Here is a 27604-nt window from a genome sequence, read left to right on the forward strand (position 1 = left end):
CAGGTGCTGGAAATCCAAGGTAACACACACAAAAATGTTGGAGGAACTCAGCAGGTCAGGCAACATCTATGGAGAGGAATAAAGAGTTGATGTTTTGGGTCAAGACCCTTCATCAGGACTGGAAAGGAAGGAGGAAGAAGCCATAGTCATCTGGAGTGAGGGGGAAGGAGTACAAGCTGAAAGGTGCTAGGTGAAGCCAGGTAAGGGGACCGCAGGTGGATGGAGGAGGGGAATGAAGTGAGAAGCTAGAGGTGCTAGGTGAAGCCAGGTAAGGGGACTGCAGGTGGATGGAGGAGGGGAATGAAGTGAGAAGCTGAAAGGTGCTAGGTTAAGCCAGGTAAGGCGACAGCAGGTGGATGGAGGAGGGGAATGAAGTGAGAAGCTGAGAGGTCATAGGTGGAAGTAGTAAAGGGCTTAAAGAAGAATCTGATAGAGGACAGTCAACTATGGGTGAATGGGAAGGAGGAGGAGCTCCAGAATGTGTTGATGGTTGGGTGAGAAGAGAAGGGGTAAGAAGGGAACCAGAATGGGGAATTTTTTAAAAAGCGGGGAGTAGAATTTTGAATATTGGAGTATTGATATTCATTCTATCAGGTTGGAGGTTACCCAGACACAACCTGAGGGCGTCTTCATCATGGTATTTGAAGCAGCCATGGACTGACATGTCAAAATGGGAATGAGGAGTGTAATTAAAATGATTGACCACCAGAAAATCTTCTCTGTTGCGGGCCGCGTGAAGGTAATCAACAAAGCAGTATCTCAATCTATGCTGGATCTCACCAATATAGAAGCCACATGGGGAACATTAGATATACTAGGCCCTGACAGACTTGTACGTGAAGTATTGTCTCACCTGGAAGAACCGTTTGGGGTCATTCAGCGGGAGGAGCTGAATGGGTAGGGATAAGTGCCAGAAGGGGGATTAATGGGGAGGGACGAATGGACAAGAGAATCATGGAGTGAGCAATCCCTGTGGAAAGTGGAGAGTGCAGGAGAGGTAAAGATATATTTGGTGGCAGAATCACATTGAAAATGCGAAGAATGATGTGTTGGATGTGCATGTACATGGAGTGGACAAAAGAACTTTATATCTGTAAAGACAGCTGGAAGATGGGGTGAGGACAGCATCAATGGTAAAAGAAGGGAAACCCCTGTTCTTTGAAGAAGGTGGATACCTCCAATGTTCTGGATAGAGAACCCTCCTCCTGACAACAGGACTGAGAAATGAGACTAAGCAATAGAGAAAAGGGAATGGCAGTCTTACGAGTGACACCATGACAAGAGGTATAGTCAAGACAGCTATTAGAGTCAGTAGGTTTATGAAAGTTATCAACAGGCTGTCTTGTCTCCAAAGAAGACAGAGAGATTGAGAAAGGGGAAGAGATGTGTGAGAAGTGAACCATGACAGGGTGGAATTTGAAGGCAAAGTTGGTGAAATTGACGAGCTCAGCATCAGTGCATGAAGTAGCACCAATACGGTCATCAATGTAGCACACAAAAATAGTTGAGGAGCATTATCTGTGAAGGCTTAGAACATGGACTGTTCCACATTGCCAATGAAAAGGCAAGCACGCTGGGGCCCATGTTAGTGCCCATGGAGAAAGTGGGAGGAGCCAAGAGACATTGTTGAGTTTAGTCCTCTAGCATGTTCAACAAGCATTACTTTTCTTTCCCCACTTTGCTCAAGGCATTACAATAAATATTGCAGAACAAATGTTTTAATAACCCATCTCCGGTTTTGACACTAAAAAACTCTTGTGCAACTTTATGAATAAAGTACAACGGCATCGCTTTCGGGATCTCAGGACCACACAAGCCTCTCCACCACAACAAGGTGACAATCCACGGAAAAGATCCACGGAGTACAAATTCATGAAAAATATATTGTTAGTATTTTGACATATTGTACATCAAAACAAGACCCTATTCCAGCAGATCAGTTAGTAATTGGACTGTTCTACTTGAAAATTATGTAACAAAAATACATAATAGCCCACCCAAAATCATTTTTAGCTGCATCACATTTCTAGAGTTTCATGCTGGGTGCCATGAATATTAAACAATGTACAGAATTAAGTGATGTCAATCGTTAGCTGCTCCACAGGACTTCCTATGCAACAACGGCTACAAAGTTGATCTGAAAATGGCTAGTTAAAAAATACACAACAAGCTGAGCAGGATGATTACCAGGAAGTGAAATGTCTTGGATTGTACTTCCCTTTTCACATTTTGAACATTACAAGCAGATAAATTGGTATAAATAGCAATGGATTTTTCCATCAGTTGAAACCCTGTTGCATATGAAGGTTAACTGAGTTGAAGCAATACCATTAGACACGTCTTCACTATTCTTACAGAATATCATTTTTTTAAATGTTCTGAATAGTCAAATAGTAAAATCACAAAATAGAAGGACATTTTGGTGCTGAAGTACAGATACAGGCCCTCTGCCATCATGCTCATTCACATTATCAAAACTCTATTCACTTGGTCTGTACCTTGGCGTTTCAAATGATCATCCAGATGCATAGTAAAATATTGTGAAAGTACTTACTTTAACCAACTCAGCTAATTCATTCCAGATTTTCATGACTTTTGGGTGTATAAAGTTCTTCCTTAGATCCCCTTTAAACTTCCTACCCCTTACCCAATACCCGTTATCTCTAGTTTCAGACATCCCTAACTAGATGGAATAGTTTCCGACACTCTACCCTATCTATGCCTCTTATAATTTTGTACACCTTTGCCAGGCTTCCCCTCTCAATGTCCTCCATCCAGAGGAAACAAAACCCAATCGATTCTCTCACTCAACATAACTGAAAAGTTCCATCCCAGGAATCTCCACAAAACCCTCTCCAACACAGTCCTGTAATTCCTATAGCGTGGTGATTGGATCAGTACACTATACTCCAGCTATTGGCTAGCCAATTTTAATAAAGTTGTACCATAGCCTTCCTGCACTTATTTTCTATACTTGGATAATAAGAAGACATGGGAGCAGAATTAGGCCATTCAGCCCATCAAGTCTGCTCTGCCATTCCCTTATGGCTGATTTATTATCCCTCACAACCCCATTCTCCTGGCCTTCTCCCTGTAAACTTGGATGCCTTGACTAAGCAGGAACCAATCTTCACTTTAAATATACCCAACAGCTTGGCCTCCACAGCCATCTGTGCCAATGAATTCCACCGATTCAGCACCCTCTGGGATTAAAGAAGGCAAGTATCCTGTTAATGGCCTTCACCAATTTAAGGAATCCTTGACCTTGTCTATCAATGTCCTACTGCTCACAATGCTCCCAGGGCCTTACCAATCACTGCGTATATCCTACACTTATCAGTCCTCCCAGAGAGCATTACGACACACCTCAGGATTAAATTCCATCTGCCACTACACTAATATTAGAAATGTCAGCCAACATATCCATCCCTTAGACTTGAAGGGAATACACAGCTTTGAAATATGTCTTCTAAATCAAGAAATAAACATGCAGCCGATGTGCTTGCTAAGATCTGGCCAAGCAAGCCCCTTGGGACTAATCCAAGATCAGTCCAATTTTATATACACATCAAGCCTTGGACCTACAGGTGAAAAATCATTCAGCAGAGGTTGAAATCACACTCAGTGCAGTTGTAACTCAATGTATAAATGGATTGTTGTGCAGAGGAGAACCAACTATAGCAAAAATCTGAACAACTTAATTCTTTGTGATATTTGTTTTAAGGGGAAAAGTGTAATATTGCTCACCAGGGCTTACAAAATAATTATTTTCTTTATAGTTCCTGAGGTATCTGTTTGCATTAGATGATTTTGCTATTTCTGAATTAAGAATATTATATTTAATGAAGTCCTCTACAAAAGAAGGGGTTGCGTGCACTGCACCATAAATTCTCAAGATAACAAACATGGGAAAAATTTCCTCTGATGGGAAATTTCTCACCATATTTAGAGAAGTTGAAACTAAATCAGTAAGCATCGGGATTCTCTTTTGGTATATATTTTGACACCAGTGAAGGTGAACTCTGTAAAGTTTAGCTGCTGAGAGAGGCAAACAGCACTGAAGATGGTTAGACTGGAAACCCTACACTGCAAAGTTTATGGAATTTAGCCCTTCCTTTTCAAACACTCGCTAAACTGATTACTTTGAACAACTAAGGAGGTTAGGATTTGTGATTATTAACACTGCTGGGGAAAGGTTAAGGACACATTTAACAGGAGACATTCAGAGTTATAGAAAAATAATAAAAGTACGCGGTAGCTGAAGGGTATGTGGTGGCTGAATTTAAGGTAACTGAAAAGCAAGTTCAAAGAGATACAAGCTTCAGAGATCAAGTCTTCAGGAAAAAGTACTTGTCATCCTTTCAAAAATCTAAAAATGCATGTAGAAGTCCACTCCCATTTCTTGGGTTCTGGCCTTATGCCACAGACGTCACGGGGAGTTTCCACTGGAAATAATAGCAAATTTCTGGGTGGCACATTCTCTGGTTTATGCAGGCTCTTTCCTCAATGCTCTTTTCTACCTTAAGAATCAGAATCACCAACATGTGTCCTGAAATGTGTTGTCTTTGCAGCAGCCGTACATTGCAATACAGAATAATAGAGGAAAAAACTAAATTACAATAAGTAATAATATATATATAACAGTTAAGTAAGTAATGCGAAAAAAGTAGTGAGGTAGTGTTCAGGGGTTCAATGTTTAAGAAGATAAGAAACAAAATGATTAAGGATTGCAGTTTTTTTATTATTACAATTTTCCTGTTACTCACTGGGAATACTATGAAATATAACAAGGTCACTTGTGCAATGGGAAAGGAATAAGTTGATATCTTTATTAGTATCAGTATCTGTCACCAGTATCTCTCTTACTATGAAAAGCCACAAGGCCAGATTTCCATGTAGTTGTTCACATCAACCACGTTATCCTTCTAGGCTTGGATTTTTGAAGATCAAAAGATCCCAAGAATCCTTTATCAAGTCACTGAAATTTACAACAAGATGGGTAGTGAAGTTATGGTATTCATGCAAAGCATAAAAACTATAAAGAGTTTTGAAAATTGTACAAAGATTGTTCTTTTAACAGCTGGTGACTCTGATGTCCATGAGTATCAACACTCTTCTTTGACAGAAGCACTAAGGATGGGAAGACTCCGATTCAAATGTTAAAACAGAGGGAAAAGGAATGATCAGGTTGCACTTTGAAAAGCTTCTGCCCTGGAAGTCATCAAAACCTTTTTGTCACTGTGGTGCTTTCATCTGTTGGAAAAACGTTGCAAAATGAAGATACTGTGTTCTTCATGCTGCAAATTCTTTTCATGTGGCACGCTGCAGGAAGCCACAAAGAACAACCATTCCTCATGACTTCCAAAAGATTTCTCAATGAGAGATTTATTTCACTTGCAAGTTTACAGTGGCATAATCAATCTGTTTAAGTAGTTTCAGAACTGTCATGAACTACCAATGCAAGAAACAGCCATCCTCTCACTTGCTATGCAAACAGAAAGGCAGCAAGGATGGTGGCTTAGTGCGATATAAAACAGGCTTCCTTGGAAGTTTACAGATATGTTAGTGACAAAAAAGGGCGATGCTAGTGCATTCACTAAGATAATAGAATGAGAAGCCTACAATTCATTAAAATAGAATCCTGTTTTTTTAAAATTGTCTGATATATGTGGCTAAAGTGACAAATAGGCATGTCAGTCCAAGATTAACTATGCAACTATGAACTGCCAGCCAACCAGTGCAATCTGTGTGTCCTGTAGTATTTGGAAAGGATATATGGTAAATACAGTGACACTTCAATCTTACTTTAACTGAATTATATGGAGTGAGGAAATCGGATTAATAAGGACAAAATGAAATAGTAAATTCCAATTCACCAAGCATGCCAATTTACCAAGAATTTTCTCAAAATAATCAATTTAGAAATGAGCAAAACATTTGTTGTGATGAGCTTTCAAATTATTAAAAAGATATTTCTGAAACATGGTGGCAATTCAATTCTGGAAGTATCAATAAAGTACAGCAATATTCTATAAATTTTGAGGAACTGAATAGTGCCATCATGGGCACTGGCCTCCATAGTATCCAGGACATCTTCAAGGAGTGATGTCTCAGGAAGGAGGCATCCATCATTAAAACACCCCAATCACCCAGGACATGCCTTGTTCTCATCGCTAACACCAGGAAGGAGCTTTAATTCCTTCATTGCAAAGCTGACATATTAATCAATTTTTTTTAAAAACAAGCAGGAAAAGTTAAGACTAACTTGTTCTTTCACGTGTCAATTTTTATCTTCTCTGAATACTTACAGTTAAAGTCGGAAGTTTACATACACCTTAGCAAAATACATTTAAACTCAGTTTTTCACAATTCCTGACATTTAATCCTGGAAAACATTCCCTGTCTTAGGTCAGTTAGGATCACTACTTTATTTTAAGAATGTGAAACGTCAGAATAATAGTAGAGAGAATTATTTATTTCAGCTTTTATTTCTTTCATCACTTTCCCAGTGGGTCAGAAGTTTACATACACTTTGTTAGTATTTGGTAGCATCGCCTTTAAGTTGTTTAATTTGGGTCAAACATTTTGGGTAGCCTTCCACAAGGTTCTCACAGTAAGTTGCTGGAATTTTGTTCCATTCCTCCAGACAGAACTGGTGTAACTGAGTCAGGTTTGTAAGCCTCCTTGCTCACCCACGCTTTTTCAGTTCTGCCCACAAATTTTCTATTGGATTGAGGTCAGAAAATGGTGTCAAGTCTGGTTCATCCTTGGGAGCAATTTCCAAACACCTGAAGGTACCACGTTCAAACAATAGTACACAAGTATAAACACCATGGGATCATGCTGCTGTCATACCGCGCAGGAAGGAGATGCGTTCGGTCTCCTAGAGATGAACGTACTTTGGCACGAAAAGTGCAAATCAATCCCAGAACAACAGCAAAGGACCTTGTGAAGATGCTGGAGGAAACAGGTAGACAAGTATCTAAACAACAGGAATTCTGCAGATGCTGGAAATTCAAGCAACATACATCAAAGTTGCTGGTGAACGCAGCAGGCCAGGCAGCATCTATAGGAAGAGGCGCAGTCGACGTTTCAGGCCGAGACCCTTCGTCAGGACTAACTGAAGGAAGAGTGAGTAAGGTATCTATATCCACAGTAAAATGGGTCCTATATCAACATAATGTGAAAGGCTGCTCAGCAAGGAAGAAGCCGCTGCTCCAAAACTGCCCAAAAAAAGCCAGAATACAGTTTGCAAGTGCACATAGGGACAAATATCTTACTTTATGGAGAAATGTCCTCTGGTCTGATGAAACAAAAATTGAACTGCTTGGCCATAATAACCATCGTTATGTTTGGAGGAAAAAGGGTGAGACTCGCAAGCCGAAGAACACCATCCCAACCGTGAAGCATGGGGGTGGCAGCATCATGTTGTGGGGGTGCTTTGCTGCAGGAGGGACTGGTGCACTTCACAAAATAGATGGCATCATGAGGAAGGAAAATTATGTGGATATATTGAAGCAACATCTCAAGACATCAGCCAGGAAGTTAAAGCTCGGTCACAAATAGGTCTTCCAAATGGACAATGACCCAAAACATACCTCCAAAGTTGTGGCAAAATTGCTTAAGGACAATAAAGTCAAGGTATTGGAGTGGGCATCACAAAGCCCTGACCTCAATCCAACAGAAAATTTGTGGGCAGAACTGGAAAAGCATGTGCGAGCAAGGAGGCCTACAAACCTGACTCAGTTACACCAGTTCTCTCTGGAGGAATGGAACAAAATTCCAGCAACTTACTATGAGAACCTTGTGGAAGGCTACCTAAAACATTTGACCCAAGTTAAACAATTTAAAGGCAATGCTACCAAATACTAACAAAATGTATGTAAACTTCTAACCCACTGGGAACGTGATGAAAGGAATAAAAGCAGAAATAAATCATTTACTCTACTATTATTCTGACATTTCACATTCTTAAAATAAAGTAGTGATCCTAACTAACCTAAGACAGGGAATGTTTTCCAGGATTAAATGTCAGGAATTGTGAAAAATCGAGTTTAAATGTACATTTGTATTTGGCTAAGGTGTATGTAAACTTCTGACTTCAACTGTACGTACCTACTACAATTTAATTTTCACACTTGCTTTATTTTTTTATCAATTCTCAAAACAAAAATAATGTTTATATTCTGATTCTAAAGTGTCCAGATTTACAAGGATGGTTGCAGTCACAAGGAATTACAAGTTTAGACTGTTGAAAGTGACAGGGAACAATATGAAAAAGCAGCGAACGGTAATTACTTGGAATTCACTGCCTATGAAGGTGGTGGATGCGAAGGCAGTGAATGAAGTTCAGAGGGAAACTAGAACGTTATTGGAGAAACATAAATTTGCAGGGCTATGGTAACAGAATGGGAGGGAAGGGGCTGAACGGACTGCTCTAAAGGGAGCAAACACTGACTCAAAGGGCAAATGGCCTCCTCGGCCATAATGATAATCAATTAATTCTGACTTTTACTTAGACTTGAATAGGCCCATTATCCAAATCAATATCCTTCCCCACAATATAATAGCCTTATGTCTGTGAAAGTCTGTTGGCTAACCTTCGCAGGGCTATCCAAGTGACATACCATCATTAGTAAATCCCAGGCCTCTTGTGTTACATCATAACCAGCTGTTATGTGACAATTAGAATTAGAAGAAAAAGGGGCAACTCTCTCCTTATCATTCTTATGCATCCTTTTTCATGGATGCCTTCATCTTTTCCCTGCTTCCCCACCTTTATCCACTTGTCAAAACTAATTCTTAATGTCTTAGCCACAGAAGCTCCTTCAAAAACCTCACAAAACATTTCTTCAACTTCCAGTTTCATACAATTACAGTACCAGTGACCTGGATTCATTTTCCTTGGCTGCCTGTAAGGAGTTTGTACATTCTCCCTGTATTCCTCCCATAGTCCACAGATGTAGCAGTTGGCAAGTTGATTGGTCACTGTAAATTGTACCACGATTAGGCTAGGGTTAAATTGGAGGTAGTGCGGCTCAGCGGGCCTACTCCACATGGTATCTCAATAAATAAATAATAGTTTGACTTGATAAACTGTTAGGAACAAATCTCCTTCCAACAGTTTTTAAATGAAACTTTAAAAATCTTCGGCTTTATTTATATTTTCTCAAAGGCTTTACTGCAATAAAAAAAATTTATTGTACCATGACCTTTGCTAATAGCAGGAACAAAATAATGTATTTTATCATAAATCTGAAAAGGTCCATGATAAAGGGACTATTCTCCCAAATATAGCTTTACCAAACCTGCATCAGTAGAATGTGCCATCCTATTTCTTTGAAAAAAAATAATACAGTTACTTGCACTATTCAAAAAATCTGATGCCAGCTCTCACTTGACAGTAAAAACAATTAATATTCAGTTACTACTGATTTTCTTTTTTGTTCAAGGACTGAATTGTTATACAGCAGGACAGCAATTTAATTTGCTACATGCAGACTGTTCACAGCCGATTAAACAGTCTGTACAGTTAGCATTGTGAGGCAGCTTTTGCTTACATAACATATTTGATTGAAGTACATGTGATGTCCTATCAAATCTGCCGAAGCAAAACCAGGACTCCAAAGCAAACGCCAATATGGTTCACCAAGACACACTTCATTAAGGATTTCTTTCTTAACTGTGAAACTATTTTATTAGTACAGTTATCTTGCCCTTTAAGCTACCCTCTAAAATTACAAAAAAAGAATGATATGGTTACATTAAAGCATACATTTGTAGTGTATCCCTATTCACTAATCTGTCCAACCAAAATGCAACCTAAAGGGCTTCAACCAGTACATCAAGCTTAAATTTCACACAACTTTAACTCTTGGGGTCAGTCAACCCAACCCCTCTATTCTTAATAATTTAACAAGTCAATCTTCATCATATCATTAATTAAACCACAGGGAATATTTGATAATGATATCATAGTTCAACATCACAGATCATAGCATCTGGGATCAGAATAAAAGTACACTACTCAGGGCAAAACTATTATTCTATGATCAGTTCAGGATCCCAAAACATTTAACAGTGCTATTATTACACCCATCTTTATATTTAATTTACCAAAAATGATGTCAGAACTTAAGCCAAGGCTCTGGGGGAAAAAGCTCAGCTTTTTTAAAAAATATAAATCAGAAGAACAGGAGCCAGCAGCTGCAAGATTAACAAACACATCACCAAACACTGAATGTAGAGTTTTATACAGAATGATCATGTCACAGGAATGACCTTCCAAGCACAAATGGGCCTTGACCTTTCAAATAAACAGCACACTGACAGCATTTATTTAAAAAAAGGGACTATAAACAAGCAACATACATCAAAGTTGCTGGTGAACGCAGCAGGCCAAGCAGCATCTGTAGGAAGAGGTGCAGTCAACGTTTCAGGTCGAGACCCTTTGTCAGGACTAACTGAAGGAAGAGTGAGTAAGGGATTTGAAAGTTGGACGGGGAGGGGGAGATCCAAAATGATAGGAGAAGGGGGAGGGATAGAGCCGAGAGCTGGACAGGTGATAGGCAAAAGGGGATACGAGAGGATCATGGGACAGGAGGTCCGGGAAGAAAGACGGGGGGGGGGGGGGACCCAGAGGATGGGCAAGAGGTATATTCTGTGGGACAGAGGAAGAAAAAGGAGAGTGAGAGAAAGAATGTGTGCATAAAAATGAGTAACAGATGGGGTACGAGGGGGAGGTGGGGCATCAGCGGAAGTTAGAGAAGTCGATGTTCATGCCATCAGGTTGGAGGCTACCCAGACAGAATATAAGGTGTTGTTCCTCCAACCTGAGTGTGGCTTCATCTTTACAGTAGAGGAGGCCGTGGATAGACATGTCAGAATGGGAATGGGATGTGGAATTAAAATGTGTGGCCACTGGGAGATCCTGCTTTCTCTGGCGGACAGAGCGTAGATGTTCAGCAAAGCGGTCTCCCAGTCTGCGTCGGGTCTCGCCAATATATAAAAGGCCACATCGGGAGCACCGGATGCAGTATATCACCCCAGTCGACTCACAAGTGACAGTCCTTCCAGGTGAGGCATCACTTCACCTGTGAGTCGACTGGGGTGATATACTGCGCCCGGTGCTCCCGATGTGGCCTTTTATATATTGGCGAGACCCAACGCAGACTGGGAGACCGCTTTGCTGAACATCTACGCTCTGTCCGCCAGAGAAAGCAGGATCTCCCAGTGGCCACACATTTTAATTCCACATCCCATTCCCATTCTGACATGTCTATCCACGGCCTCCTCTACTGTAAAGATGAAGCCACACTCAGGTTGGAGGAACAACACCTTATATTCCGTCTGGGTAGCCTCCAACCTGATGGCATGAACATCGACTTCTCTAACTTCCGCTAGGCCCCACCTCCCCCTCGTACCCCATCTGTTACTCATTTTTATGCACACATTCTTTCTCTCACTCTCCTTTTTCTCCCTCTGTCCCTCTGAATATACCTCTTGCCCATCCTCTGGGTCACCCCCCCCCGTCTTTCTTCCCGGACCTCCTGTCCCATGATCCTCTCGTATCCACTTTTGCCTATCACCTGTCCAGCTCTCGGCTCTATCCCTCCCCCTCCTGTCTTCTCCTATCATTTTGCATCTCCCCCTCCCCCTCCAGCTTTCAAATCCCTTACTCACTCTTCCTTCAGTTAGTCCTGACAAAGGGTCTCGGCCTGAAACGTCGACTGCGCCTCTTCCTATAGATGCTGCTTGGCCTGCTGCGTTCATCAGCAACTTTGATGTGTGTTGCTTCAGTTCCTGAAGCTGTCTGTAACGAGTTTGTACGTTCTCCCTGTGACCATGTGGATTTCCTCTGGATGCTTTGGTTTCCTCCCACAGTCCAAAGACGTATGGTTAGCGTTAGTAAGTTGTGGGCATTCTACATTAGCACTGGAAGCATGATGACACTCATGGGTTGACCCCAGCACATCCTCTGACCGTGTCAGTCACTATATATTTCAATGTACATGTTACAAATAAAGCTAATCTTTGTAATGTCTTTGCCCAGTTACATTTAAGCCAGAAAAATCAAAGACTGTCTTAACAAGCCAATTACTATTCCAAAGCCCTTTGCACACTTATTGAAATTGTATTTATTTTAGCCAGCGATGCACTGCAGAATAGGCCCTCTGGCCTTTCGAGCCACACTGCCCCAGCAACCTTCAACAACCACGTTAACCTTAACCCAATAACAGGGCAATTTACAATGACCATTTAACCTACCCGGTGCATCTCTGGAATGTGGAAGGAAACTGGAGGTATGGGGGGAAATCCACACATTCCATGGGGAGGGCACACAGACACTCCTGAAAGAAGGGCACGGGAACTGAACGCCGAAACGCCCTAAGCTGTGATAGTGTTGTGCCAACATTAAGGTAGTGGGAAAAAAAAAATCAGTCTGTAGGAAATGAATCACACACAAAATGTGCCAGGATGGCATGGATCCTCAATTAATACAGAAATTATCAGTCTTTTAGAGGATTTTAAATGTTTTCCTCTATATTTACAGATCAGAGTGGATAACGATCAAGATCTGAAAAATCAGTAAAGCTTGAAGGTCATTTTGAAGTTAATGAATGAAACTTATAGTGGAGAAGGGGCCAGTCAGGTTTTGATTTTTTTAAAAAAACAAAAACCAACAAATCCAAATTCTCACAGAAAATATCTTTGCTCTCCTCCCTCAAAAGCATAAAAGACTTATTTTGCAATGGGAAAAACATTCCCAGACCTGGCCCATGGCATGGATTTGCCATCTACATTCAACATCTCTCCTTAATCGACAGGATCCGAATTGGATGGCTAACCTTGTTGACCTTTGACACTCTGGGTTCGGGGGGCAAGGTCTTACAGCACCTAAGCACATTGGCTGTGGATGACCTGGCTCAAATATACTGAGACAAAGGGGAAAACGGGGAGGCGGGAGAGGCAGATGGAGTTTGCCTTTTGTCAGAGCATGTAACACAAACGTTTGTGGGTCTTAAATGATTTTATACATCTCCAATATTGTGACAGTTAAAATATTAAATCTCATGTCAATAATAAAGAAATTAGTATTTTAAATAAAATTTGAAACCACAACATTGTGAATGTAGCTGCTTTAAGCAAAACCAAGTAACTTTAAAATTTTGCTTCCTGACTTCATAACCTGCCAGCCAAGTATTCGCTTTGAAATCAAATTGCTGTCTGATTTCCGAGCATGATTTGGTAGTGACAGATTTGGCAGTGACAGATTTGGCACAGTTATTTCACTTTGCCTCAGATTCACAGCAGGGACATTCAAGTCCAAGACATTTCTGTGTAATGGCTGAACACAGGCATTCCTCATCAGAACCACCAACCACAGCAGGAAAGATTCTTGCCTTTGTGATCATACACTTCAATATACAAGTGTTGAAACAATCCTAGCAAACTGCAGTTACTGTATGTGTGAATATATACGTCAGAAACCAACCCAACTGGTAATTTGTAGTGGAAAGAAGAGCGATTTGTGAAATTGTGGATGATCATGGACAGATAATCATGGAGTTTTTATTCATGGAGATGATCAATTTCACAGCAGTTTTATTCTTCAAGCTGAAATATCAACATTACTTGTATAAAAATAATCACTCTCCTTACCAAACAATAAATGGATAAAAAAAACTCAACTGAATTGTTAATGACAGAGATACACAGCACTGAAGTGGGCCCTAGGCCTGAATCCAAGCTGATCTTTGCCCTTCTACACACATTCCATTTGCTTGCATTACGCCCATATCATTCTATCCCTTGCATATCCAAGTGCCTGTATAAATATTTCTTAAATGTAGTAATTATAGCTATTCCGCCATATCCTCTGACAGTGACTAGGTATAAATCACATAATGTTTAAAAAAAAACTTTCCCCTCAAATTCCCTATAAAACTGTTCCTCCTACTTTAAGCCTGTCCTCACAATTTCTTCGAACCCTTACCATGGGGAAACAACTTTGATCATCTTTTCTATCAAATCGTCTCATAATTTTATATATCTGTCAACAACCTCCATACTGTTGGAAAACAAGGTCAACCAATCCAATCTCTCCCAGTAACTAATAATAGGCAGCACGGTAGCATAGTGGTTAGCACAATGTTTTACGGTACCAGTGACCAGGGTTCAATTCCTGCCGCTGCCTGTGAGGAATTTGTACGCTCTTCCCGTGACTGCGTGGGTTTCTTCCCACAGTCCAAAGACGTAATGGTTGGTAGATTAATTACTACTACTACTACTATGTCAGCTCAGGCCCAGGGGGCCGTCGTCGGGCACAATGACGGACTCTCCACTTCTCCCTCTCCTTCATCAGTGTGTTCAGTTCATCTACATTAACTGCGCCGCTGTCTTCTAGGAGCGTGTTGACCATAGTCTTGGGAGAGCGCCCAGGGTTCATCCTCCATGCTTGGGCTCCCATATGATGACTAGGCTGGCAGGTAGCTCCGGATGGCGTAGACAGTGCCCCGCTAGTTGCAGTCTTCTCGCCTCAATAGGTTGTTATAGAGCTCAACGTTCGTCATGTGCTGTTGCCAACTCACATCAAGAGACATCTGGAGCACTCATGTATAGCAACCATCTAGAGACTTTCGCATCGTCTTGGTGAGTGTCTACATCTCGCATCCGTACGTGAGGATGGACTCTGTGACTGCTATGAAAATCCTTTTTTTAAGCCCTGAGTTCATGAGTTCATAGCCCTCCACGCCAGCGCCTTCCGTATCTTTATCTCCTTCCCCGAACTCATCATTCTTGACCCAAGGTACTTGTAGTCAAAAACTTCCTTAATTGGAAGTTGTTCCATAATTAGAGTAGGGTTGCTGTGTGGCAGGGCTCGAAGGGCCTATTCCATGCTATATTTCAAAAAAAAATTGATAAATAAATAACATCCTCCAATCCAGAAAACATTCTGGTAAATCTCTTTAACACTCTCTCCAACACAAGCACAGCATTCCTATCGTGTTGTGGTAAGAACTGCACACAATACCTCATTTGTAGCCTACCCACTGTGTTTTTTAAAGTTAATATACAACATCCCAAGTTTTATACTCTGCCATGATAGCATACCAAATGCCTTCTTCACCACCATCTCTACCCAAGCGACCACTTTTATACATCTATGGAATTGAACCACAAGGTCCCTCTGTACAGCAGCGTTCCTTACCTTCCTATCGTTTCTTGTACATGGCGTAACCCTATTTGACTTCTCAAAGAAGAAAGCATCACCTTTCACTTGCCAGGATTAAATTTCATCTGCCAACACTTCACCCAATCTTTCATTTGATTTACATCCTTAGACAGCTTTTCTCACTATTCACTAAATGCCCAAGTAATTAATATATTATGTTTTGTTCGCTCTGTTCTATAGAGACAAATCAATGCTGCCAACATGATATAATAAATTTTGGATATAGGACTGCCATTTTCTCAGATCAAAATTAAAAAAGGGAAAAATAAATCAACATCTTACAGGAAGCACATGTATCCTATTCTCTTCAATATACCAGTTACCCAATCATATCTAGGTATAAAACTTACCACAATGACAGCATCACATCCTCTTATTGCAATTATATTTAACTTTCATTCCTCTCAGTGACCAAATCCACTCCTCTGGCTGTTATTTTCAGAAGTGATGGCAGCTTGTACTTGTACTTTATGTTCCTGAGTATTCTGTTTCAAAAACTCTAATGTATTTTAATTACTTTGAACTAATTTATATTATATTATTTACCTTGCATACTGTATCTTCACCCTCATCAATGGAAACACTGCAGTGCAACCTGACAGGAGGGTGTAATTATAGAATGAAAAGTTTACATGGCCAATCTACATTATAAACACACATGCAGTAATTTATAAGGGCAAAATTGACAGTGATATGCAAGTTTCTAGAAACAGCAAGTGCATTCCTGACAGAAGCTTGGAACTTTCTGCAGCAATACAACCTGGAAATGCCACCTGAAGTTATAGCCACTGTGTTAATATATTATCTTAACCAAATTTGTCAGCATTATTAGCATGTGCCAAGGTGCAAGGCAAATGAGAAATTAGTAAAAACTATTGCCGCACTGAGAAAAGTATCGAACAAATAATGCTAATGGACCACATTCATTATTTGTGAACAGGACACTTTGAATATGACCAAAAACCAAACATAGATTCCTGTGAGCAAAGGGAATCAAAAGAAGTGGGGATTACATAGCGTCAGAATAGGACAGAAGCAGATAATTTGGCCCAATCAGTCCATATCAATACTTATGCTTCACAGGAATTTCTTTCTATTTTTGCTCCTCTAAATCCATCACACAAAGCCAATCTATTCCATTTTCTTATGCTTGCTTGTTCAACCTGCCCTGAAATACAACTACAACTACTCCTTAGCAACACATCGCACATTAGAAAATAGAACAGTCCAGCACGGGAACAAATCCTTTGGCCTATGGTTTCTGTGCCAACCACAATGCCAAAACAGGGCAATCCCATCTGCCTGCATATGGTGTATATCCCTCCATTCCATTCCTGCTCATGTGTCTGTCTAAATGTTTTTTTTTAAATGTGACTGTCATATTTGCTTCCAGCACTACTCCTGGCAGCTCCTTCCAGACATTTACTACCTGGTGAAAAAACAAAATTACCTCAAATCTCATTTAAAAACCGTCCCCCTCTCAGCTAAAAGCTATATCATTTGGCATTCAACATTTCTACCCCGGGAAAAGAGACTCTCATCTTCGCCATCTATACCTCTCATAATTTTATGTACTTATAATCAAGCAACCCCTCAGCCTCAATGCTCCAGAGAAAACAACTGAAGCTTGTTCAACCTCTCCTTATAGGTAATACTCTCTATATCAAGGCAACATCCTGACTAACTTCATCTATACCCTCAACACAGCCTCCACACCCTTCCTGTAATGCAGCAACCATAAATGGAACTTCTCCTAACGTGATCTAACTAATGTTTTATACAGCTGCAACACAATTTATCTACGAAAGCTCTGTGGATTCCATGTGTCCTAATCTTCTGAATCAGTTTACCACAACGGACCTTATCAAAATATTTATTGAAGTCCACGTGTCCAACATCTACTTCCCTACCTTTAAACACCTTCCTCAAAATACTTGTTTTCAAGAATATCCGTGCACAAAGCCATGCCAATTATCCCTAATTAGTTTATGCTTTTTCCAGATATGATTAGCTTCTACGCCCAGGAATCTTCTTCAATAATTTCCCTACCATTAACACAAGGTTCACCAGCCTGTAATTTTCAAGGACCTCTCTACTCCCCTTCTTCAGAGGTAAAACACTGGCTATTCGCCAGTACTCTTGGACCTAACCTATGACTAAAGCTAATGCAAAGATCTCTTTCAAGGCCCCAGAAATCTCCTGCCTTGTCTTTCTCAATAATCTGGGATACATTCTTCCTGGCCCCAAGGACTTATCAACTTTAATGCTCTTCAACAGACCCAACATATACATCTTCTGTAACATAGCTTAGCATCCACAATAGTTTTACTTTTATAACAAAGCTGTTTCAGATTGGCACATCTCATTTAGTTATTTGTGTGAAATGCATTAAATTTGATTCAAAACTCAAATTCCTCAACCCGCCCCCCAAAAAAAAGGTGCAGGAAATTTCCAGAAAAATTACCATTTCCTGCCATGGCTAAAATTTACAAGTTGAGAAAAGCCACTAAAGAAGCATAAACGTAGAAGAATTCAGATCAGGGTTGTTATTGGTGCAGTTTTCTGCTCAATTATAATTGCATTAAAGGATCAATAGAAAGATCAAGTAAACCTGGATATGCTACCCTTAAACAAGCACCATAAATTGTTTCCTAGAATTCAAACATACAAGAAATTCCAGGTCAAACGGTTATAATATGATTGATAATCTGCATTATCATAGCAAATCACATTACATGGCACTTTAAAACAATAGTATCTTGGCATATGTTTACAGGAAGTGCACTTTAGACAAATCTTCATTCATTTTAAAAAGCTATAAACTATACTTAACCAACCTGGAGTTCACAAAGTCTGCCTTGGTTTATAGATTTAGTCCTGGTTTTCTCTTAAACTACACACTGTGCAAAACATTACATCTGTTTCTTTTCTCCCCCCTTCGAAGGGGCGAAGAAATACACAAAGATTACCTCAGCTGCTGAATCAATACTTTTCCATATGCACATTAAAGAGGGTGTAACAGCTGGTGAAAGAACAAAGTAAAAACCTACTCAACTTGATCCTTACCAAACAACGTGGCTCAATTGTCCATTGTGAAATTTGGGAGAAGAGATGATCATCGTCACACAAATAACTTTAGCTACTGCTGTACCAATGCACAAAATACAGATTCCAACTTAAAACACATCAATGGGGCACCAAGGATATCAATAACAATAAAACATTCCACAAAAATGCGTAATCTCATATTCTCACCTTTACCAGTACCATCAAGCTACAAGGACTTCTACTTCATCTAACAAGGCTTAAAGATCTTGCCACAGGCTGCCTTAAAGTGTCCTAAAAAAATGATGAAATTACAATGCAGATGTATATGCATGCTAAACAGCTGTATCAGCATGCTGCAAGCAATTTCAGAACCAACACATCTGATCAATTTTTAGCAGTCTCATTCATCTTAAACCACTAACAAGAAGAGGTCCTCCCTGATAGCAGAGCACAAGGCTGAAACTTTCATCACTATTTCTGGTGGCCTCCTCTGGCAGTCTACACCATCACCATGACATCAAGAAACAAGCACGTATACTAAATACAAAAAGGGGATGGGCATCAACTACCAGTAAAAGCAATGCAGAGCACAAATGGAAATGGCTGGAAATGCTCAGCAGGTCAAATATTTCCAACATCTGCTTTTTTTTTTGTTTTTGGACTGCAAACGAAGTTGCAACCCTGGCAACGATGCAAAAGTATGTTCGCAACACATTCAATTCAGCCAAACAGCAAAATGACAGTGCTTCTTTCAATACTTTGACAACAACTTGCTTACTGATGCAAGTCTATAGTCCATTAGGACTATTGGCTACAGTTTTGTCCCAATTGTGGACAAAGGAACTGAATTCCAAGAGCTGAAATATCCTTCTCATACTGGCAGCAAAGAAACACAGATAACAGGAGCTGGATGATGCCAGTTGTCTTTTCCAGCCTGTTCCATTGTTTATTATAACCATGTCTGATCATCAAACTCTCCATAACCCTTGATATCCTCAAGAACAATGCCCACCTGTTTAACCAATTGCAGCATCAAGGAGTCCTTCATAAAACTGGAATGAAAAATGAAATGTGACCATTTGAGCACCACCTCCCCCCCCCCCGCCCCCACCCCGGTCTGAATGTCAGAAGCACGAGAGCTGGAGTTCAAAGTCCCATGATCAGCAAGTCTTAGGGTATATGCCCGAGGTTGAAGACTGAAGTCGACATACCCAGAAGTTAGACTACTCTGCCACTCAGTCATGGCTGATCCTTATTCCCCTCCTCAACTCTATTCCCTGACCTTCTCCCCGTAACCTTTGATGCCATGTCCAATCATGAAGCTATCAATCTCTGCCTTAAATACACCCAATGACCTGGACTGCATAGCTGCCTGTGGTAACAAATTCCACAGATTCACCACCCACTGTCTAAAGAAATTTCTCTGCATCTTTGTTTTAAATGGAGGCCCTTCTATCCTGAGGCTGTGCCCTCATAGGATTTCCTGTCCAATCTCAGAGCTCCTTGGTGTTTTATTTGGTAACTGGCTGAATTGTTTATTCCGCATTTCCCTCTGTAGATCTGGTTTCAAGAGCTCTATGTGAGACTTCAGATACCTGCTCGAGAACACCATTGTAGGTGTTTGATTTCTTGTCACATGAACAGAGTTCAGATACACAAAAAGGAAGCTGTCCACCTTGTGCTGTAGAGATATGTTCTCCTTGTCCTTAGTTTTAATGGACTTTTTGAAGATCTAGATAAACTTTTCGGCTAACCCATTCATTGCTGGGTGATGAGTACCTGACTTGAAATGTCTGATGTAATTTTTCTTCATAAACAGACGGAATTCTTCTGACATGTATTGTGGTCCATTGTCACTTGCAATTTATTGTGGTAAGCCATTTCTGGTGTGGAAAGTCCTCAGAATGGAGACAGTATTTGCTGAGGTGGTTGATTTCATCAGCCAGCCACATTGGCTGAGCTTCCACAGCTATCAGGAACATTTGCGGGCTGCCCCCAGCACATCCTTAGGTTGCTTTGATGGTTGACACAAGTGACGTTTCACTGTATCTTTTGATGTACATGATAAATAAATTAATTTGAAATGGTAATGATGATCATTGGAGGTCAACCAATTTGGGCGTAACCTACCACTATTGATATTAAGTCCTTCCCTTCACCCATGGTCAGAGTGAAGCTCCATTTGAACGTCTTCAGATAAGACATACAAAGACCAGAAGAGTGGACCACATTCAAACTGGGGTTGATAAGTGACAAATAGCAAAAGACTAGATGACTATCAGACAATATCCATTTCAAGCAGGAATGTCCAACACCAGTCTTTATAATCTAATGGCATTCCCATATTTGGATTACGCACTATTAACATACTAGTCAGAGACCACTGAAACTACAAACGTTTGTATATTGGACAAGCCAGTGCATCATTCCTTAGTAACAGGTCAGGCATTGGGCATTCCACGCGGTCAAGATGGCGCCAGCATACAATGCTCCCTCAGTCAACATCTTCCCGATAGCTCACAAAATGTCTTTTTTTACTTCTTTTACATCTGTTTTTCACCTTAAGTGTGTTACCGTGGCCTTTTACAGCCTGTGATTTACAGTTTGGAGAGCGTTTGAGAGACCCAACACTTTGCTATCTCCAAGAAGATTCTGGGAAACAAGCACGAACTCAGATGGCCTTGACGCAAAGAAACTTCAAGACAAGACGCGAGCCAATCTTTGACTCTACCGTATCGGTTAAAATGTTCATTAATCGCCGATTAAAGTGTTGAGGAAGATTGAGACATTGAGACAAGTGAGTGTTCAGCATCGACTGCTTTCCTTTTGATCGCTGCCAGGGCAGGGATCTGTGACCGGCCTGTCGCTGTGTAGCTCTGTGGCAAGTGCATAGGCTTCTCTGCCTCATGTGGTGTCCTCCTCATTTGATAAATGTCGTGATATCATAGGATGGCACTGTGGTTCTGCCTTTACTGACTGGACTACTGCGTTTCTGGAGTGTGGATTTTTTAAAATTTATGGCTTTTAATACTCTTTTTTTAAAAAATCGCCTGTTCCTTTTCCATTTTGTTGAGCAAGGGGAGGGTGGCTTGGGGGGGGGGGCTGATGTTCTGGTGTGTTGTGTTCATTTTTTTGTGTGGGTAAGGGAATTTTGAGGGTTAATATCAGGATGCTATTCGTTTTTGTGTAGGGGGTTGGATTTGATGCTTTCTCTCTTTATGACTTTCATGTTTTTTTCTTTGTTTTGTGGCTATCTGGATAAGACAAATTTCAGAGTTGTATAGGGATATGTACTTTGATAATAAATGAACCTTTGACTTAAACTATTTCGCCACCTGTAAGACACACTGACTGTAAGCAAAATATTGTGCGTTTGCTAAATATTGTGTGTTTGCTTAGACAAATTCAGATTCCCCCCCCAAAAAGAGGTTCAGCATAACCTACAATGAAACAGCTACTTGATCACTATCATTTCAATACCTCAAAATTTCATCATCACTATCACTATTGAGAGAGTGAGTTTCTGAAAGTGCTGAAGCTCACCAAGCCTGCTTCAAGAAGAAACTCACATATCCATCATATCTCAGCTTTATGAGCAGGTAAAATGGGAACATCGCCCTGTTCCTTTCTAAGTGCTACTTCATTTCCATTCAATAAATAATTCGCTCTAATGCTGGATTATAATCTAGAAACTCCTCACTGTACAAATCTGTAGATTTCAAGGCTTCTCAGTAGCAAAGGCAGTAACCGTTAGCCTTCACAACAGATCATTACATCCATAAATGAATTACAAGAACAAGTTGGACATGTGAAACCATATTTCAAATGACACTTTCAGCTCAGAATTTTATTGAATGGCTTAAATAACATGAATATAAAAGTTTTCACTTTTCTTACAATTCTGTAAACAAATCCTAAAGGTAGAGAAAAAAATAACAATTATGCTCTCTCCTATCTTTCAAAGGGCTTTTAAACCTGAATAAATTAATGAATCACAATGGTGTTGCTATTTGAAAAGATACTTAGAAGAATCTCCATTTCAATTTGAATAAAATTACTTTGTTTCAACAAAACCAGCTGCTTCAATATATCGCAAACAACAGGAATTCTGCAGATGCTGGAAATTCAAGCAACACACATAAAAGTTGCTGGTGAACGCAGCAGGCCAGGCAGCATCTCTAGGAAGAGGTGCAGTCGACGTTTCAGGCCGAGACCCTTCAGGACTAAATTCCTGACGAAGGGTCTCGGCCTGAAACGTCGACTGCACCTCCTCCTAGAGATGCTGCCTGGCCTGCTGCGTTCACCAGCAACTTTTATGTGTGTTGCTTCAATATATCATTCATTTCATTGTATTCCCCCTACAAGTGTTAACATGAGATTAGGTGTAATATTGTCAAGGTTATGGATCAAATGGGATATTAAACCTCAAACAGTCTATCCTCAACAATATTATATTTTTTCCATTTAATACTAACACAAATTTAAAAGGGAGATTTCATCTGATTATGAACTTCTACTGAAAGTAAAATGGTAGGCAGAGTAAAGTCAAGCAATTTTATCCAGTTCAAGAAAAAAAATCACTCCGTGTTCATGCTAAGGTCACTAACATATCACTTTTTCCAGTATCAGCATTCAGCACTCACCACTCACACAGGAGAACCTAAATTAGCCAAAAGGCTCCAGGTAAATTCCTAGACATTAAAGCACTACCACTATTGGATCAGTACCCCAGCCATCATTACCACTTTTTGCATGAGCTTTCAGGATCCTGAATAGCTTTGTGCCCTGAATCCTGATCACACAGAGTGACAATATTAACTTTGCAACCCTCATTTACGAAGAAGATATTTTGGATCCAAAGTCGTACAGGTGAAAGGCAATTAGACAAATACTTTGCACCATTTCAAAGCATAGATATTTTCAAATTTTTAATAGAAGGATGTCTAAACATCAAAAAAAACACTAAGGAAAAGATAAATTTAGACAACAGGTACTGTATTAGTAAGCCAAGTGCCAGATTATTATGAGTAAATATTCATCTCAGTCAAAACTGTAGATTGAACAACTATAAGGTAACTTTGTGAGTTGTTTTGAAAGCATGGGCACATCCTTCCTCTGCCAGATAATCAAAACTTTAAAAGATCCTTAAAACACTTATTGTTTGGTGTGTGCATGCATGATTTAACTGGTCTTGGTAACATAGTGGTTAACACAATGCTTTACAGTACCAGCAACCAGGGTTCAATTCCCACTGCTGCCTATTGTTGTACGTTCTTCTCATGACTGCATGAGTTTCCTCCGGGTGCACCAGTTTACTCCCGTAGACCAAAGACATACTGATTGGTTGGAAGGTGAATTGATCATCGTAAATTGTCCTGTGATTAGGCTAGGATTGAATCAGGGGATTGCTGGTTGGTGCGGCTCAAAGGGCTAGAATGTCCTATTCCGTGCTGTATTTCAGTTAAGTAAATAAACAAACGAACACATGCTCCAATGGCTCCTAATCCAAAAACAAGGAAAACAGCTCACAAAGGAATAAATTCATTATGATTTACTGTCTACTGGGCCCACTTTGCAGCTTCTAAACTTACTTCAGTATATTTACCTTTGAATAGTAATAAATGACAATGCCAGAAAGATGAAGGCTTGCACTCTCCAATGTTCCACTTCGAAACGCACTTCATTGCCTTTGACTCCTTATTGTCATTACTAACTTTTCTTCATTGTCCCTCCTCCATGTATCTTTTTCATTCATTAACATCCATTGTTCTCAACACTAACAACCATACTATCTGAACAAAGGGATGCCAATCTTAAATTCTCTTCTGATATCACGAAGAGAACCAAGAATTGCTACTAACCTCTTATTTTGTACCTCACTGAACCTATCTAGCTGGTTTTTCTTTCTGCTGTCAAATAAAAATGATTTTTTTTTTCTGGACTCTTGCACCAGGTTTTCCAAAAATTAAAATATTCCACTTAACTGCAATCTATAAATAAATCTTCTGTTTTCCAACCATAGTGGCAAGAACACAATAATCTGAAAATGCAAATTTAATTTTGGTCTTCTCAAAAAATGCAATATGAAGGAAAAGCAAATGCATTACATTACTAACAAAAAACAGCAATCTCCATTTAAAAAAAATACCAGAATAATTAAGGATTTTGCACATCATATGGTTTATACTGGGGATTTTCATCAGTTACTTTGCTTTCTTGTAATACCCAAACTGGTGCAGACTTTCAAGTGTTAGGTGCTTATCATTCAGTATCTGATGATCAGCCAAATTCTGATCAAAGACAGATGGAGTAACAACTTCTGTTGATATTTTCTTTCTCAAGACCCTGGTCAGTATTTTTTTTGCTGGAATATTATAAGGAAACTATAAATAGAGAGAGACTAACACAAAAAGGAAAACACCAAGAATTTCTACATATTTGTTATATTTGACACATGAAATCACATTTGTTTAGCTCCTTCCTGCTTGTCCTTTGAGAGGATATCAGAATCAGATTTAATATCACCAGCATATGTCGTGAAATTTGTTGTCTTTGCAGCAGCAGTGCAATGCCATACATAATAACAGATGAAAAAACAATGAATTACAGTAAGTGTATAAATATTAAATAGGTAAATTAATTAAGTAGTGAAGTATGATGGCATCAATGTTCATTCAGAAATTGTATGGCAGAGGGGAAGAAGCTGTTCCTCAGTTGTTGAGTGTGTGCCTTCAAGGCTTATGATGGTAGCAATGAGAACAAGGTTTCACCTAGGTAATGGGGGTCCATAATGAAAGATGCCCCATTTTTGAGGCATCACTCCTTGAAGATGTCCTGGATACTATGGAGGCTAGTGCCCACGATGGAGCTGACTGAGTTCACAACTCTCTGCAGCTTATTCGATCTTGTGCAGTAGCCCATCCCCCCACCACCTCCCCCCCATACCAGATGGTGATGCAGACAGTTAGAATGCTCTCCACAGTACATCTGTAGAAATTTGTGTGTCTTTAGTGACATACTAAATCTCCTTTTAAGTATTGAGTACTTCTAGTTTTCAAAATTTCTAGGGTAAATTAGTTTAATTGGTTTATTGCTTCCACATGTACCAACACAAGGTGAAAACTTGCCTTGCATGTTATCCACACAGACAGTCTCATTACAACAGCACATTGTACAAGGGAAAACAATAACTGAATGTAAAATGAAGAGTTACTGTTACAGGGAAAGCATAGTGCAGGCAGATTGTAGTGTACAAGGCTATGATGAGGTAGACTGTGAGGTTAAGAGTCCATCTTATCTTAGCAGGGGACCAACCATTCAATAGTACTGTAACTGTTCCAGTCAAGATGGCACCAGCAAACAATGATTCCTCGGGCAACATCTTCCAGACAGCCAATCTCTTTAATTATTTCACTTTTTCTACGCCTTCTGCTTGTTCTTTTTGTCTTGCTTGTGTTTCAGAAATTGTTGGAGCCTGTGATGTGCAGTTTGGAGTTCGAATCGAATGATCTAGCACTCTGCTGTCCCCAGAGTGGATCAAGAGCTGCCTCATAGAGAAGACCAGAGACAGGGTGCGGAGCCATGATTGACTCCATCTCAAAGTGTCAAGGAAGATTGAAGCATTTTCCGTCTTAGCAGTCTGTTAGCTTTTGTGCGAGGGAGGGGATGGGGGGGGTTTGGTTCTTTTTCTTTTTCTTGCAGGATGGTGGGTTGATGTCTTTTCTTTCAATGACTTTAGTGTTTTTTCTGTATTTTGTGGCGATCTGGGGAAGACAAATATCAGGATTGTATTATACATGCATATGTTTACTATAAGAAATGAATCCTTGAACCTTTGCAGGAGTCACTGCCTTTGAGCCTGGTAGTACGTGGTTTCAGGTTTTTGCATCTTCTGCCACATGGGAGGGAAATAGAGGAGAAAACGTCCAGAGCGAGTGGAGTCTTTGATTATGCTGGCTGCTTTACCAAGGCAGCGAGAAGTGCAGAGTGCACATGGAGGTGAGGCTGGTTTCCATGATGTGCTGTGTCCACAACTCTGCAGTATCATGTGGTCTCAGGCAGAACAGCTGGATAAGATGTTTTCCATAGAGCATCAACAAAAATTGGCGACGGTCAAAGGGTACATGCCAAATTACTTTAGGCTCCCAAGTAGAGGCACTGGTGTGCTCTCTTGGCCATGGTGTCTATATGCGACTGGCTACTGGTGATATTCTCTTCGAGGAAGATGAATCATTCAACCTTCTCAACCTTAGTGCTATTGACATAAACGAGAGTGTATGCAACATTCTTCCTGAAGTTAGTGGTCATCCTTTTTTTTGGTTAATACTGAGGTAAATATTGGTGTCATGATATCGTTCCAGTAGCCCAGGGATTCCCAACCTTGTTTATGCTATGGTCCAAACCATTAAGCGAGGGGTCCATGGACACCAAGTTGGAAGTTGGGAACCGCTTCACTAGACTTTTTCCCTGTACTCCAACTCATTGTTACTTGAGATTCAGCCCACAACACTGGTGTATCTGCAAACTAGGGATATATTCAAAGACTGATATTTAAATATAGAAGAGGTGAATAAGTACAAAACCATATGTTGTTTTTTTCCTTCTCCATCAAAAAAAATATAGATTTTTGAAACAGCAGCACAATGATATTTGCTTACTTGATGAATAGTGCTAGCAGGATTAACACAAAGATAGTTAAGTCCTCAATATGTAATCATGGTGGTATTCAGTCATAAATGAAGGAAATTCACACCCATTTGTAACAAACTTTAAAATATTATACCATACTACAGAAAAACTCTTAGTCCACAAAGATTTACCTGGGCTTCCAGGTGCCTGTATTATTAATTCTCCATCCAACTCCTATTCTGACCTCCATCACTGTTCCAATGAAGTTCAAGACAAGCTCAAAGAATAGCAATTGATATTTCAACCTGGCACATTGTTGAGTCATGGGGAGTGCGTGCAAAGTCTTCAACAATTTCTGATAACCAGCTATTCCAATCTAGCATCTCACATTTTCGGCATATTCTTCCTCTTCCTTCTGTTACTTCAAATTTCATTTATCTTGTCCAGACCTGGGTTTATTATCTTCTTTCAAGAAAACACTGCCACTTCTTATCATCTTAGACCTCCCTCCCCCCATTCTCTTTGTCCTTATGATTACTTATTTCTAAGTGTTCTCTGTTCTAACGAAAATACATTGAACTAAAACTTTAGCTCTCTTTCTCCCTTTAAGAATGCCACCAAAGCAAGTGAACACTTCAAGTATCTTCTATTTTTATATGTATAAACTTCTGAACCAACATCAAATATAAGTGG

The 27604-nt window shown here is 40.0% G+C and overlaps 1 protein-coding gene across 10 annotated transcripts in view; it reads right to left on the bottom strand.

Moving 5' to 3' along the window:
• anks1b (ankyrin repeat and sterile alpha motif domain containing 1B) overlaps positions 1–27604 on the bottom strand; it is an 870400-nt gene that overhangs the window by 837066 nt on the left and 5730 nt on the right. Inside the window, exon 2 of one of the 10 annotated variants that reach the window (XM_063072517.1) lies at positions 15782–15830. The exons of the other annotated variants lie outside the window; for them this stretch is intronic. Within the exon in view, the coding sequence (XP_062928587.1) occupies positions 15782–15807 (26 nt within the window). The 5' untranslated portion in view covers positions 15808–15830. The remainder of the gene's footprint in view (positions 1–15781; positions 15831–27604) is intronic. 10 annotated transcript variants of the gene reach the window in all.

The sequence above is a fragment of the Mobula hypostoma genome, chromosome 20, assembly GCF_963921235.1.
Source record: "Mobula hypostoma chromosome 20, sMobHyp1.1, whole genome shotgun sequence".
NCBI lineage: Eukaryota > Metazoa > Chordata > Chondrichthyes > Myliobatiformes > Myliobatidae > Mobula > Mobula hypostoma.